This window comes from Salmo trutta, chromosome 38, assembly GCF_901001165.1.
Source record: "Salmo trutta chromosome 38, fSalTru1.1, whole genome shotgun sequence".
NCBI classification, from domain to species: Eukaryota; Metazoa; Chordata; class Actinopteri; order Salmoniformes; family Salmonidae; genus Salmo; species Salmo trutta.
The window spans coordinates 32,763,258-32,776,417 of NC_042994.1; the positions used below are offsets into that span (position 1 = coordinate 32,763,258).

General features: G+C 39.1%; 1 protein-coding gene across 1 annotated transcript; it reads left to right on the forward strand.

The window, feature by feature from the left end:
* Positions 1 to 631: 631 nt before the first annotated feature.
* Positions 632 to 11,370, forward strand: LOC115178086 (gastrula zinc finger protein XlCGF17.1-like; the record flags this gene model as incomplete). Its single annotated transcript, XM_029739124.1, has 3 exons — positions 632 to 693; positions 10,088 to 11,062; positions 11,219 to 11,370. Coding segments are annotated over exons 1-3 (1,161 nt in total), but the record flags the coding sequence as incomplete, so codon positions are not given.
* Between the last annotated feature and the right edge of the window lie 1,790 nt (positions 11,371 to 13,160).

Below are 13,160 nucleotides of genomic sequence, written 5' to 3' on the forward strand. Positions count from 1 at the left end.
TGCTGTTTGTGTGACGTATAATCTAATGGACGGAACTTTTCTTTCAACAGCAGCAACAGTTAGTCTGCCACCTCGGTAGCTTGCTAGACAACATAGCCAAACCAATAAAGCTCTTCAGAGGCTTTCGTATAGCCACTGTGTTTTAAACACATTTGTGTCGTCTAGTGATCTATCCCATTTACTTTCATATTGACGGTGTTGTTATTAGTCAGCTAGCGGGCTGGTTAAATTAGCATTAGCATTAGCATAGCTAGCTAACATCTCCGACCATGAGCTCACTAAGCTACTCTCCTCCTGCTAAAGAAGAGATCTGCTGGACGGAGAAAGAGGGTCTCGTTAAAGAGGAGGAGGAAGAGGAGGCTGTTACAATACAACAACAAGTAGAGGGTGAGGCTGTTACCGTGAAAGAAGAAGAGAAAGACGTTTCAGTGAAAGAAGAGGAAGATGCGTTCAGAGTGAAAGAGGAGGAGGATGTTACAGTAAAAGACGAGGAGGAAGAGAAAGAGGATTTAGTTTTTGGAGTGAAAGAGGAGGAGGGGGAGATGACTGTCACATCCAAAAAGGAGGAGGAAGAAGAGGAGGAAACTGGATATCTGGGCCCGGTTTCCCAAACGCATCTTAAGGTGTCCAATGGTTCTAACGATGAACTTAGTCGTAAGATGGTTTTGAGAAACCGTTCCCTGATTAACACTAGTAAGTACTGTCTTAAATACAGAGGCACAAACTCTGCAGTTGTTGAACTGATGTGTGGTGTTAAAGAGGAAATATCCAATTGCTACATCCATATTTGGACTTTTAAATTATTTATATATAGCCATTGATTCTTGAAGAATATAACACATGCCTCATGAGCTTAGTTCAACTGTTGTACCCCAAATAAGCTTTTTTTACTCCAATGTTTAGAAACAATGTAAACCAACACTGTATAGCCTCAACATGGTTAAAACTATAGTGTTGATATCATGGATGGTCAGTGCTTGCATCCATAGGTCTGTCTATGAATTTGAAAGTAGTTACATTTCTCCAGCCCCATCCATCATCTTATTACCAAAACAGTGGCAGAGTGACGCTTTGTTACTGTTTGAACTGCAGGTTGGTTGATTTGATGTGGCTTTTTAAAAGGGGCAACCTAGGATTTAAACAGCAACAAAATGTCATCCCTGAGACTTGGTTTGGTTAACAGCTGAGGGATGGGGGAAGGAGAAATGTAACCACTCTCAAATTCCTAGAGAAAGCTATTGTAGCAACATTAACCCAAAACCTAGCGACCTCGTTAAGGTCAGACATCTTGGCATAACAGTTATAAGGTGTTGGCTGGACAGTCACTGGACCCAGGTTTGAGTTCAGCTCAGGGCTACCCCCTGAATTCACTACACTATGAATACAAAGACTGGCCATCCATGATGTCATAATGATAGTTTAACCAGGTTTCTAGGCTATATAGTATATTCTAGAATTCATCCATGATGTCATAATGATAGTTTAACCAGGTTTCTAGGATATATAGTATATTCTAGAATTCATCCATGATGTCATAATGATAGTTTAACCAGGTTTCTAGGATATATAGTATATTCTAGAATTCATCCATGATGTCATAATGATAGTTTAAGCAGGTTTCTAGGATATATAGTATATTCTATAATCCACCCATGAGTTCATAATGATAGTTTAACCAGATTTTGAGGCTATACAGTGTTAGTTTACCAACAGTGGCATTATACAAGCTTATGTTTTGGTTTCTGATGGGGGTAATGCAGTTGAAACATTTGAGGCATTTATAAGTTATATTCTTCAAGAATCAATGGCTATAATGCCTGACCCCATTTAGTCGACTGGTTGATTGTTTGGTCGACAGGCTGTTAGTCGACCAAGATCTTTTTGTTGAGCAGTCGCAAGTATATCTTTTTTTTATGGCACAAGAGACACTTGTCTGATTCGTTCTTGTCTCAGTGGACTAATCCATTGTGGAGGCTGTGGGGGTGGCGCAGTACATGAAGTGGCGTGTACACTACATTATTTTGGCCCCGATTTTAGCTTTGTTTAGTTTTGTGATTGGGACAAAGTCCCCATGTCGTTGCCAACTCGAGGTGTGCGGCCGTTACCAACACTCGTTTAATGTGAGCTGGTCAGAGACACAGTCTGAGGGCTTCTGATCACATCTTTGAGCAGTCCCAGATGTCCCAATATTTTCAAACAGGTTTGATTTTATTGGCACATAATATGCAATGCTTTTTTAGTGGTGAGATGTGCAATGACATGATTTGAGAACGGTAATCGGAAATAGCCCATGAGAGCTCGCCAGAGAAGAAGCCATGGAGATGATGACGTTGTGTAGACTCCAGCAGGAGAGATGACTACTAGTATGTGTTTGTATTTGCCTTTAACCAAAGCCAGTGGGAAATCGTTACAGCTTTGATGTTCACAAGCAATGTTATTCAAAGTGTTTGGTAGATATTTCAACTCTGTAGTGTAAGGGTGAATGTCTGACTGAAAAGTTTTATGCGGCTGCTTTGAGCCACAGCTAGTTCCAGCTACGTTAAGAATCTAATTACATCATCACATCATTGTTTTAGAGAGAACGTGGTGGCATGGAGAATCCTCACGACCAAGTGAATAATCTTGTAGTATGTGACACCCCGTCTGTGCCAGATGGCCAGTGTGCTCACCACTACACAGACTAGATGAAAGATGGTTATTTCATGTGAGGCTCAAAGATGTTGTAATGTCCACCCGGTATAAGATGCTCAAGGCATGTTTGGGTTTGGCCGGGGTAGGCCGTCATTGTAAACAAGAATTTGTTCTTAACTGACTTGCCTAGTTAAATAAGGGTTGAAAAAAAAAAGATACTCAAGGCATCTCTCTTCCACCAATTGGTGCACATACACTGTTTCCTAACGTCATTGTTTTCCCTTTGATTGTTACTTCCTTTCTACTGTTTCGATGTTTTCATGAGAAGAAGGCTCAGAGATGTTGTAGTGTCTACCTGCTACAAGATGCTCAAGGCATGTCTCTCTCCAGAAGGTTCCAGAAGAACGCGCTCTCCCACCAATTCGTGCTGTTAGGTTCTAATTTTCTCAGAGTAAATGACTCAACAGACACTAGGAAAAAGCTTAACTAAGTTAAATTCTTCCCAGAGTGTCAATACAGCTGTAATTCAGACATCACGTTTCCACCAAATATATATACTCCAATTTAGACACTCCTCGTTCTCTCCAATCCAAACATCTTTTATGGTCTGACAGGAAGAAGAAGTGATAGGATAATTAACCATTGTTTCTCCCTTAAGGGGATCTGACCTCAGCACCCTTGATCCAAGTCTCCCCCTCAGCACATTCCACATCCTAGAGGTCGACCGAATAATCGGAATGGCTGATTAATTAGGGCCGATTTCAAGTTTTCATAACAATCGGTAATCGGTATTTTTGGACACCGATTTGCTCTTTTCTTTTTATTGATTTACACCTTTATTTAAATAGTTAATTAATTTTTTATTTAATGAGGCAAGTCAGTTAAGAACAAATTCTTATTTACAATGACGGCCTACCGGGGAACAGTGGGTTAACTGCCTTGTTCAGGGGGCAGAACGACAGATTTTGACCTTGTCAGCTCGGGATTCAATCTTGCAACCTTACGGTTAACTAGTCCAACGCTCTAACCACCTGCTTTACATTGCACTCCACAAGGAGCCTGCCTGTTACGCGAATGCAGTAAGAAGCCAAGGTAAGTTGCTAGCTAGCATTAAACTTATAAAAAACAATCAATCAATCATAATCATTAGTTAACTACACATGGTTGATGATATTACTAGTTTATCTAGCCTGTCCTGCGTTGCATATAATCGATGCGGTGCGCATTCGCGAAAAAGGACTGTCATTGCTCCAACGTGTACCTAACCATAAACATCAATGTCTTTCTTAAAATCAATACACAAGTATATATTTTTAAACCTGCATATTTAGTTAATATTGCCTGCTAACATGAATTTAGGGAAAATGTGTCACCTCTTGCAACAGAGTCAGGGTATATGCAGCAGTTTGGGTCGCCTGGCTCGTTGCGAACTGTGTGAAGACTATTTCTTCCTAACAAAGACAGCCAACTTCGCCAAACGGGGGATGATTTAACAAAAGCGCATTTGCGAAAAAAGCACAATCGTTGCACGACTGTACCTAACCATAAACATCAATGCCTTTCTTAAACTCAATACACAGAAGTATATATTTTTAAACCTGCATATTTAGCTAAAAGAAATCCAGGTTAGCGGCAATATTAACCAGGTGAAATTGTGTCACTTCTCTTGCGTTCATTGCACGCAGAGTCAGGGTATATGCAACTGTTTGGGCAGCCTGGCTCGTTGCGAACTAATTTGCCAGAATGTTACGTAATTATGACATAACATTGAAGGTTGTGCAATGTAATAGGAATATTTAGACTTAGGGATGCCACCCGTTAGATAAAATACGGAACGGTTCCGTATTTCACTGAAAGAAAAAACGTTTTGTTTTCGAGATGATAGTTTCCAGATTCGACCATATTAATGACCTAAGGCTCGTATTTCTGTGTGTTATTATGTTATAATTAATTCTATGATTTGATAGAGCAGTCTGACTGAGCGGTGGTAGGCACCGGCAGGCTCGTAAGCATTCATTCAAACAGCACCTTCGTGCGTTTTGCCAGCAGCTCTTCGCAATGCTTCAAGTATTGCGCTGTTTATGACTTCAAGCCTATCAACTCCCAAGATTAGGCTGGTGTAACCGATGTGAAATGGCTAGCTACTTAGCGGGGTGCGGGCTAATAGGGTTTCAAACGTCACTCGCTCTGAGACTTGGAGTAGTTGTTCCCCTTGCTCTGCATGGGTAATGCTGCTTCAAGGGTGGCTGTTGTCGATGTGTTCCTGGTTTGAGCCCTGGTAGGGGCAAGGAGACGGACGGAATCTATACTGTTACACTGGCAATACTAATGTGCCTATAAGAACATCCAATAGTCAAAAGTATATGAAATACAAATCGTATAGAGAGAAATAGTCCTATAATAACTACAACCTAAAACTTCTTACCTGGGAATATTGAAGACTCATGTTAAAAGGAACCACCAGCTTTCATATGTTCTCATGTTCTGAGCAAGGAACTTAAACGTTAGCTTTCTTACATGGCACATATTGCACTTTTACTTTCTTCTCCAACACTTTGTTTTTGCATTATTTAAACCAAATTGAACATGTTTCATTATTTATTTGAGGCTAAATTGATTTTATTGATGTATTATATTAAGTTAAAATAAGTGTTCATTCAGTACTGTTGTAATTGTCATTATTACAAATAAATAAATACATTTTTTTTTTTAAATCGGCCGATTAATCGGCACCGGGCCTTTTTGGTCCTCCAATAATTGGTATCGGCGTTGAAAAATCATAATCGGTCGACCTCTACCACAGCCATCTGGCTCCTACAGATAACCATTAACTTATGAGGTAAAAACCAGTCTCTATCAGTCCTCAGGTACTATACTGCTGAGTATAACAATGTTCCAAGTTTAACTCAGTGTCACGGTTGTTGTAAGGAGAGGGCCAAAACGCAGCAGGGACATGTATACTCATCTTCTTTATTGACGGGAAAAGAAGGAAAAAACCAAACAAACACGTATACAAAAATAACAAAACGATGAACGACAAAATAACAGTCTTGAAGGCAACACAGCAATCCAAGAACAATCTCCCACAAACACTAAACCAAACACATACCCATATATAGGACTCTCAATCAGAGGCAACTAGAAAACACCTGCCTCCAATTGAGAGTCCAACCCCAATAAACTAGACATAGAAATACAAAAGACTAAAGACCACATAGAAATACAAACATAGAACATAACCCCAAAAACCCGGAACTAACTAAACAAACACCCTACTAAATAAATCACCACCCCGAACCACATAAACAAAATACCCTCTGCCACGTCCTGACCAAACTACAATAACAAATAACCCTTATACTGGTCAGGACGTGACACTCAGAATCTAACAGTGCACATTCATTGTTTCCTAACTTTATGGTGTGAATTGTTTGCCCTTTGATTGTTAGTGTCTATCAATTCCCCAATATATATATATATATATCACCAGTTCTACATTTACCATTATTTCCCATCATCTATCATCTACAGTGTTTGTTTGGTTACGGCAACTTCTGTTAATGCATTCCATATATTATTATTATTACAGTCTTATTGTTGTCATTGTCAGAGTGGACACCTTGTTTACAGAGCTTATAACCTATGCCTCACTGGTGAGAAACATGTTGGTTTATTTCATTCCATTTATTAGTTTTGTCAATTTATTAATTGTCTTTTGTTTGTAGTGCTCCTGTCAATCTAAAATAATTTTTTTCTTCACCTCAAACAGCAAGTAAACAAAGTCTGTTTTTACATCCATTGAGAAAGACAATAGTTCCTTAATGTAGCAGATTGGAAATATATTTCCAGCTCTCTCCCTTTAGATAACCACTCAGCATGATTAAAAAAAAATAAACAATCCTCTAATCCAATGGAAACGTCATAAAATAGGCCTACCTGATAACTAATTATCCCTTGGTCTAGAGCTGTGTCTGTCTGTCCAGAACTCACTGGGGCAGGAAACTCTGATGGCCCAGAATATTTTATACAAGGTTTGCTAGCGGGCCAGACCAAATTAATACATAGTTGATACAATGTTTCCAGTTCCTTGCAGACAGGCCATGTGTAGCCAATTATATATATTATATAATTAATATATTATATCATTATATATATATATATATATATACTACCTGCAGGCTGCAATGTTTTTATTTGTTGGCTTTATGGAGGCTATTTTTTACATAGTTGGCAATAAAAGTTACATTTAGATTTGTATAATTTTAATGTATGTAGAATGTAGATTAACCACAGAAAATGATGTTGAGATACAAAGACTATTATAATTATTATTACTATTATAAATTAAATGAAACTGTTCCAGTAAAATGTGAATATGAAAATCATAACTGGCACCAGATGAGTAGAAATGGTCAGATAAATTGGCACTCCAAATGGAAAAGGCTGCTGACTGCTGGTGTAGCATATTACTGGAAACTTCAGGAGCATAACGGCAGAATTTCCGAAGAGGTTATTTTCTTCTTGAGTCATTTGTGTGTCTAAATTTGTAATCATGGTGCTTAAAGCATCAGACAAGCTCAGTAGCCTACATATCGTAGATTTTATTCAAACATAAGGTGTGTGTATAGATGGAAAAAGACACGTTTTAAAATTTCGACCGAAAGAACAGACGACTCTCGGTCCACCCAGATTGGTTTTAGTCAGGGACAGCCATAGTTTATAATGTGCGATTGTCTGCTTGATTTAGAGGAGGATCTTTGGGAAGTTATGGGTCCTACAGTAGGTCTATGTTGTTAGGTGAAGTTATGGGTCCTACAGTAGGTCTATGTTATTGTTAGGTGAAGTTATGGGTTCTATAGTAGGCCTATGTTGTTGTTAGGTGAAGTTATGGGTCCTACAGTAGGCCTATGTTGTTGTTAGGTGAAGTTATGGGTCCTACAGTAGGTCTATGTTGTTAGGTGAAGTTATGGGGCCTACAGTAGGTCTGTGTTGTTAGGTGAAGTTATGGGTCCTATAGTAGGTCCATGTTGTTGTTAGGTGAAGTTATGGGTCCTACTGTAGGCCTGTGTTGTTAGGTGAAGTTATGGGTCCTACTGTAGGCCTGTGTTGTTAGGTGAAGTTATGGGTGCTACAGTAGGCCAATGTTGTTAGGTGAAGTTATGGGTCCTACAGTAGGTCTATGTTGTTGTTAGGTGAAGTTATGGGTCCTACTGTAGCTCTGTGTTGTTAGGTGAAGTTATGGGTCCTACAGTAGGTCTATGTTATTGTTAGGTGAAGTTATGGGTCCTACAGTAGGTCATGTTGTTGTTAGGTGAAGTTATGGGTCCTACAGTAGGTCTATGTTATTGTTAGGTGAAGTTATGGGTCCTACAGTAGGTCTGTGTTATTGTTAGGTGAAGTTATGGGTCCTACAGTAGGTCTATGTTGTTGTTAGGTCAAGTTATGGGTTCTACATGTTATTTTTTTCCACATTTACCTATTGGTGTGTAGCCATAACATTCCAAGGCATTTGTGGACATTCTATAGCAACAGAGTGGGAAAGCGGCTGTGTGTTTGGAGAATTAATAGACTCTGCAGTAAATACAACCTAATAAAACATCTGTCTCGTCCAGGACCAGAGTCTACACAGGCCGGTACGCTATAGCCAATCAATCAGAGCTACAGTAGGCCTTAAAACAAACAAGCCATTTGCACATAGGCCTGCCATCATTCACTTAGAACTGGACTGTGTTTACAGGCAGCTGGGCCTGCCATCATTCACTTAGAACTGGACTGTGTTTACAGGCAGTTGGGCCTGACATCATTCACTTAGAACTGGACTGTGTGTTTACAGGCAGTTGGGCCTGACATCATTAACTTGGAACTGGACTGTGTGTTTACAGGCAGTTGGGCTTGACATCATTAACTTAGAACTGGACTGTGTGTTTACAGGCAGTTGGGCCTGACATCATTCACTTAGAACTGGACTGTGTGTTTACAGGCAGTTGGGCCTGACATCATTAACTTAGAACTGGACTGTGTGTTTACAGGCAGTTGGGCCTGACATCATTCACTTAGAACTGGACTGTGTTTACAGGCAGTTGGGCCTGCCATCATTCACTTAGAACTGGACTGTGTGTTTACAGGCAGTTGGGCCTGACATCATTCACTTTGAACTGGACTGTGTGTTTACAGGCAGTTGGGCCTGACATCATTAACTTAGAACTGGACTGTGTGTTTACAGGCAGTTGGGCCTGACATCATTCACTTAGAACTGGACTGTGTGTTTACAGGCAGTTGGGCCTGACATCATTCACTTAGAACTGGACTGTGTGTTTACAGGCAGTTGGGCCTGACATCATTAACTTAGAACTGGACTGTGTGTTCACCATCTGGGACCATTCAACAGCCTAGATTTACCAGGTTATTACTAAATAAACTGTTCACCATCTGGGACCATTCAACACTCTAGATTTACCAGGTTATTACTAAATAAACTGTTCACCATCTGGGACCATTCAACAGTCTAGATTTACCAGGTTATTACTAAATTAACTGTTCACCATCTGGGACCATTCAACAGTCTAGATTTACCAGGTTATTACTTTGTTGGGTTCTCAGGCTTACAATTGTTGTTTTGATTATTGCTTGAACAGTCGCTAAAATAATATTTGGTTGTGATAGTTGCAAAATACCTATTTTGGATGCAGCAGTTGTTAGCTTGAATACTAATGCTAAGCTGGTAGCAAAGCTAGCCAAAGAGCATTTTACTGGTTGAAGTTGAAGTGTTTTTTAAGTATAAAGCAGTTGAATTGTGGAGGATGACACAAACATTTATATTAAGCAGAACATTCAATCCAAAAATAGAGTGAAATGGAGGCTATTTTTGTTGTCATTCTATGAGAACTTCCCTGAGTTTTCCCCCATGGTGGGGAATTCGTGAATAGCAACATAGAGCTTAATGTGAGTTTCCTTGAGTAGCACTCCTGATCTTGCTCTGATTATGTGTGGTAATATTCAGAATACATTGTGAAAAACCAAAAATCTTCGCCCACCATTTTTACTCCACGCAGATGTACTACATCCGTAACTAGCGGTTTCTGCATTAGCAGGGACGATTTTCTCCTTTAGCAGGGAGGAGTTTCTGCAACCAAATTGTGTGCACATCGCGCTCGTACGGCAATTTTAGCTAACACAGAAAGGGGCCTATATTGGAGACCAAAAGTCATCTGGCACACTGCTTAGGATTTCAGCAACTTTAAAAACGTATTTCTAGCCTACAATCATCCCCTTTACTACGAAGGTGAAAAAAATAAGACTAAATATGGCTATTGTTGCTCACTTGACTGGTCTTATTAAGACAATTGTCAAATAAGTTTGTACACAACATCATGGGCATCACCTTTTAGCTAAAATAAACAGTGGATTTCTGCTATTGGGGCCTTTAACCTTCTGTATGACTTTGCTGTTTACACAGGAGAGAGACATGACTATCGTGGATCCTCTGGAGAGCCTCAACAACATCATGAAGCTGCTGAGGCAGAGGAAAGTCTATCCACTTCAGAACTCCTCAAGAAACAGCAGCGGAAATGCACAGGGAAGAAACCTCACTGCTGCTCTGACTGTGGGAAGAGATTCACCTCTTCAGCAGACCTCAAAAGACATCAGAGAATCCATACAGGAGAGAAACCTTATAGCTGTGATCAATGTGGGAAGAGTTTTACTGTTTCAAGCAGCCTGAAAACACACCAGAGAATTCACACGGGAGACAAACCTTATAGCTGTGATCAATGTGGGAAGAGTTTTAATGTTCCAAGCAGCCTGAAAACACACCAGAGAACACACACTGGAGAGAAACCTTATAGCTGTGATCAATGTGGGAAAAGTTTTACTACATCTAGTCAGCTGACTGTACACCAAAGAACACACATAGGAGAGAAATGTTATAGCTGTAATCAATGTGGGAAGAGTTTTGTTTCATCTAGCCGTCTGACTATACACCAGAGAACACACACAGGAGAGAAATCTCATATCTGTGATCAATGTGGGAAGAGTTTTACTACATCTAGTCAGCTGATTATACACCAGAGAACACACACAAGAGAGAAATCTTATAGCTGTGATCAATGTGGGAAGAGTTTTGTTTCATCAAGCCATCTGACTATACACCAGAGAACACACACCGGAGAGAAGTCTTACCACTGCTCTGACTGTGGAAAGAGTTTTGCTACTTCAGGAAATGTTAAATCACACCAGAAAACACACACAGGAGAGAAGCCTTATAGCTGTAATCAATGTGGGAAGAGTTTTGCTCAGCTATGCAACCTGATAGCACATATGAGAATACACACTGGAGAGAAACCTCACTGCTGCTCTGACTGTGGGAAGACCTTTTCAAAGTTATATACATTACAATCACACCAGAGAATTCACACTGGAGAGAAACCTTATGGCTGCTCTGACTGTGGGAAGACCTTTACAAAATTATATACATTACAATCACACCAGAGAATTCACACTGGAGAGAAACCTTGTCACTGCTCTGACTGTGGGAAGACTTTTTCAAAATCATCTACATTACAATCACACCAGGGAACACACACAGGAGAGAAATCTTATAGCTGTAATCAATGTGGGAAGAGATTTGCTATGTCTAGCCAGCTGACTATTCACCTGAAAACACACACAGGAGAGAAATATTATAGCTGTAATCAATGTGGGAAGAGATACTCTGGTAAAAGATCTCTGATTAAACATCAGAAAATACATACATGGAGTTGTTTCATGATATCAATTAATTAATGTCACAATGTAGAATGTTTAAACATTGTAGAAGGAGTATTTTAATGATGTCACAATGTAGAATGTTTTAACATTGTAGTAGCAGTATTTTAATGATGTCACAATGTAGAACCTTAAACATTTGCCCCCTGTTCTATTGATTTCAGCATGATATGGATATTACCCTCATTGGAAAAATACAGGCTCAGAATTGAAAGAATACAATTTATGAGATTTATTCAAAAGTGACCCAAAAAAAGAGATCCGTTGGAATCAAATGCAACACTTCAAAATGTAGCTAGCTGTTTTCTACAAATTGTTCTTCAACCAGTGATGTACACATTATCGACGTTATCCCAGATTATCCCAGATTCCATGTGGTTTTTGAGCTGTTCGTTTTAACAGGATGTGCAACCTCATCTTTCTCCTCTCATGCAATTGATTTCACCTTGATATCGATATGAGTGATGACAAATAAGTCTTTCGTTTCTCTTCGTTCTGGGGACCCCTAAATTTAAATGCATCACTTCAAAATATAACTGACTGTCTTCTGCAGGTTGTCCTCTAACCAGTGAGGTAAAATATATCTCCCATTTACATGTGTTTTATTTAGTTGTGTTAGTTTCAACAGCACGTACAACCTGATTTCCCCCCCGTAATCGATTTAGTGCCAGTCGTCAAAACAACAGTGTTTCTGGTGCTTGTGCAGTTTATAAGGTGCTCGTTTATTTAAAAAATATAAGTAATATGACTATTGTGGCAGATGTTTGTGTATATAGCACATTTTATGTTTAGGTTTTCAATTAATCCCAAACTGTTTTTGCATATTGGTTATTGATTTGGACATTGGGGATATCCCACCTAGCAACATGTCGTTGAAAAGAAACTATGCCTGACGTTCAATATACGTTCAGTTTTAAAAATATATTTTCAGGTCGTTGTTTCAATGACTTGAAAACAACTTAATTTCAATGTACTTGCAGCCTATACACATGGACGCAGTATAATAAGTTGGTATATAATCAATTTTATAAACAATCCTACATCACTCCAGTATTTCTTGACAACATTCAAATGCTAATTGTCTTTATTCCACTACTGAAGAAGCATGTCTCAAATCACCTCATATTTCAAACATTCAGCCTGACAAAACATACATTTTTCTCATAATTAATTCATTAATAGAATTATTGCTAATACATATTAACAAATGGGTGTACATTTGGTTTTGATATTTCATCATATTTACATTTCATGTAACATTTAAATAAAGCTTGATTTAATTTGAACATATTGTAAAACAAATTAACCCAATGACTGACCAATCAGACTTTTGCAAAATCAATGCACAAATATGTGCAAAAGCAACACATATCTTAATATGAAAACATATCTTGGTCCATCTTAATATGAAAATAGTGCATGGTATGAAAGTTTAGTATCACTTTTCAACCAACCCAGTGCATTTTTGTTGAAAATGAAAATGTTTGAATCAACAATACATCTAATACATCTACTACTACTGAAAACTGAAACAAACAAATGGATCAACCAGATCAATCCCACTTTTCCAGCCTGCTGAAAGCGTGGTGGAGTGGTAAACACCACCCCCGGCTCTACCAGGGGCTTGAGGTGGTCTCCCACAGCTCTGCTTATGTCATGTTCTTTGCGGTAGAGAGAGATATGGTCGAAAACAGCAGGACCTGGACAAGATAGCTTGTCCGGTGAACAGGTCAGGGTTCCATAGCTGCAGGCAGAATGCAGAAACT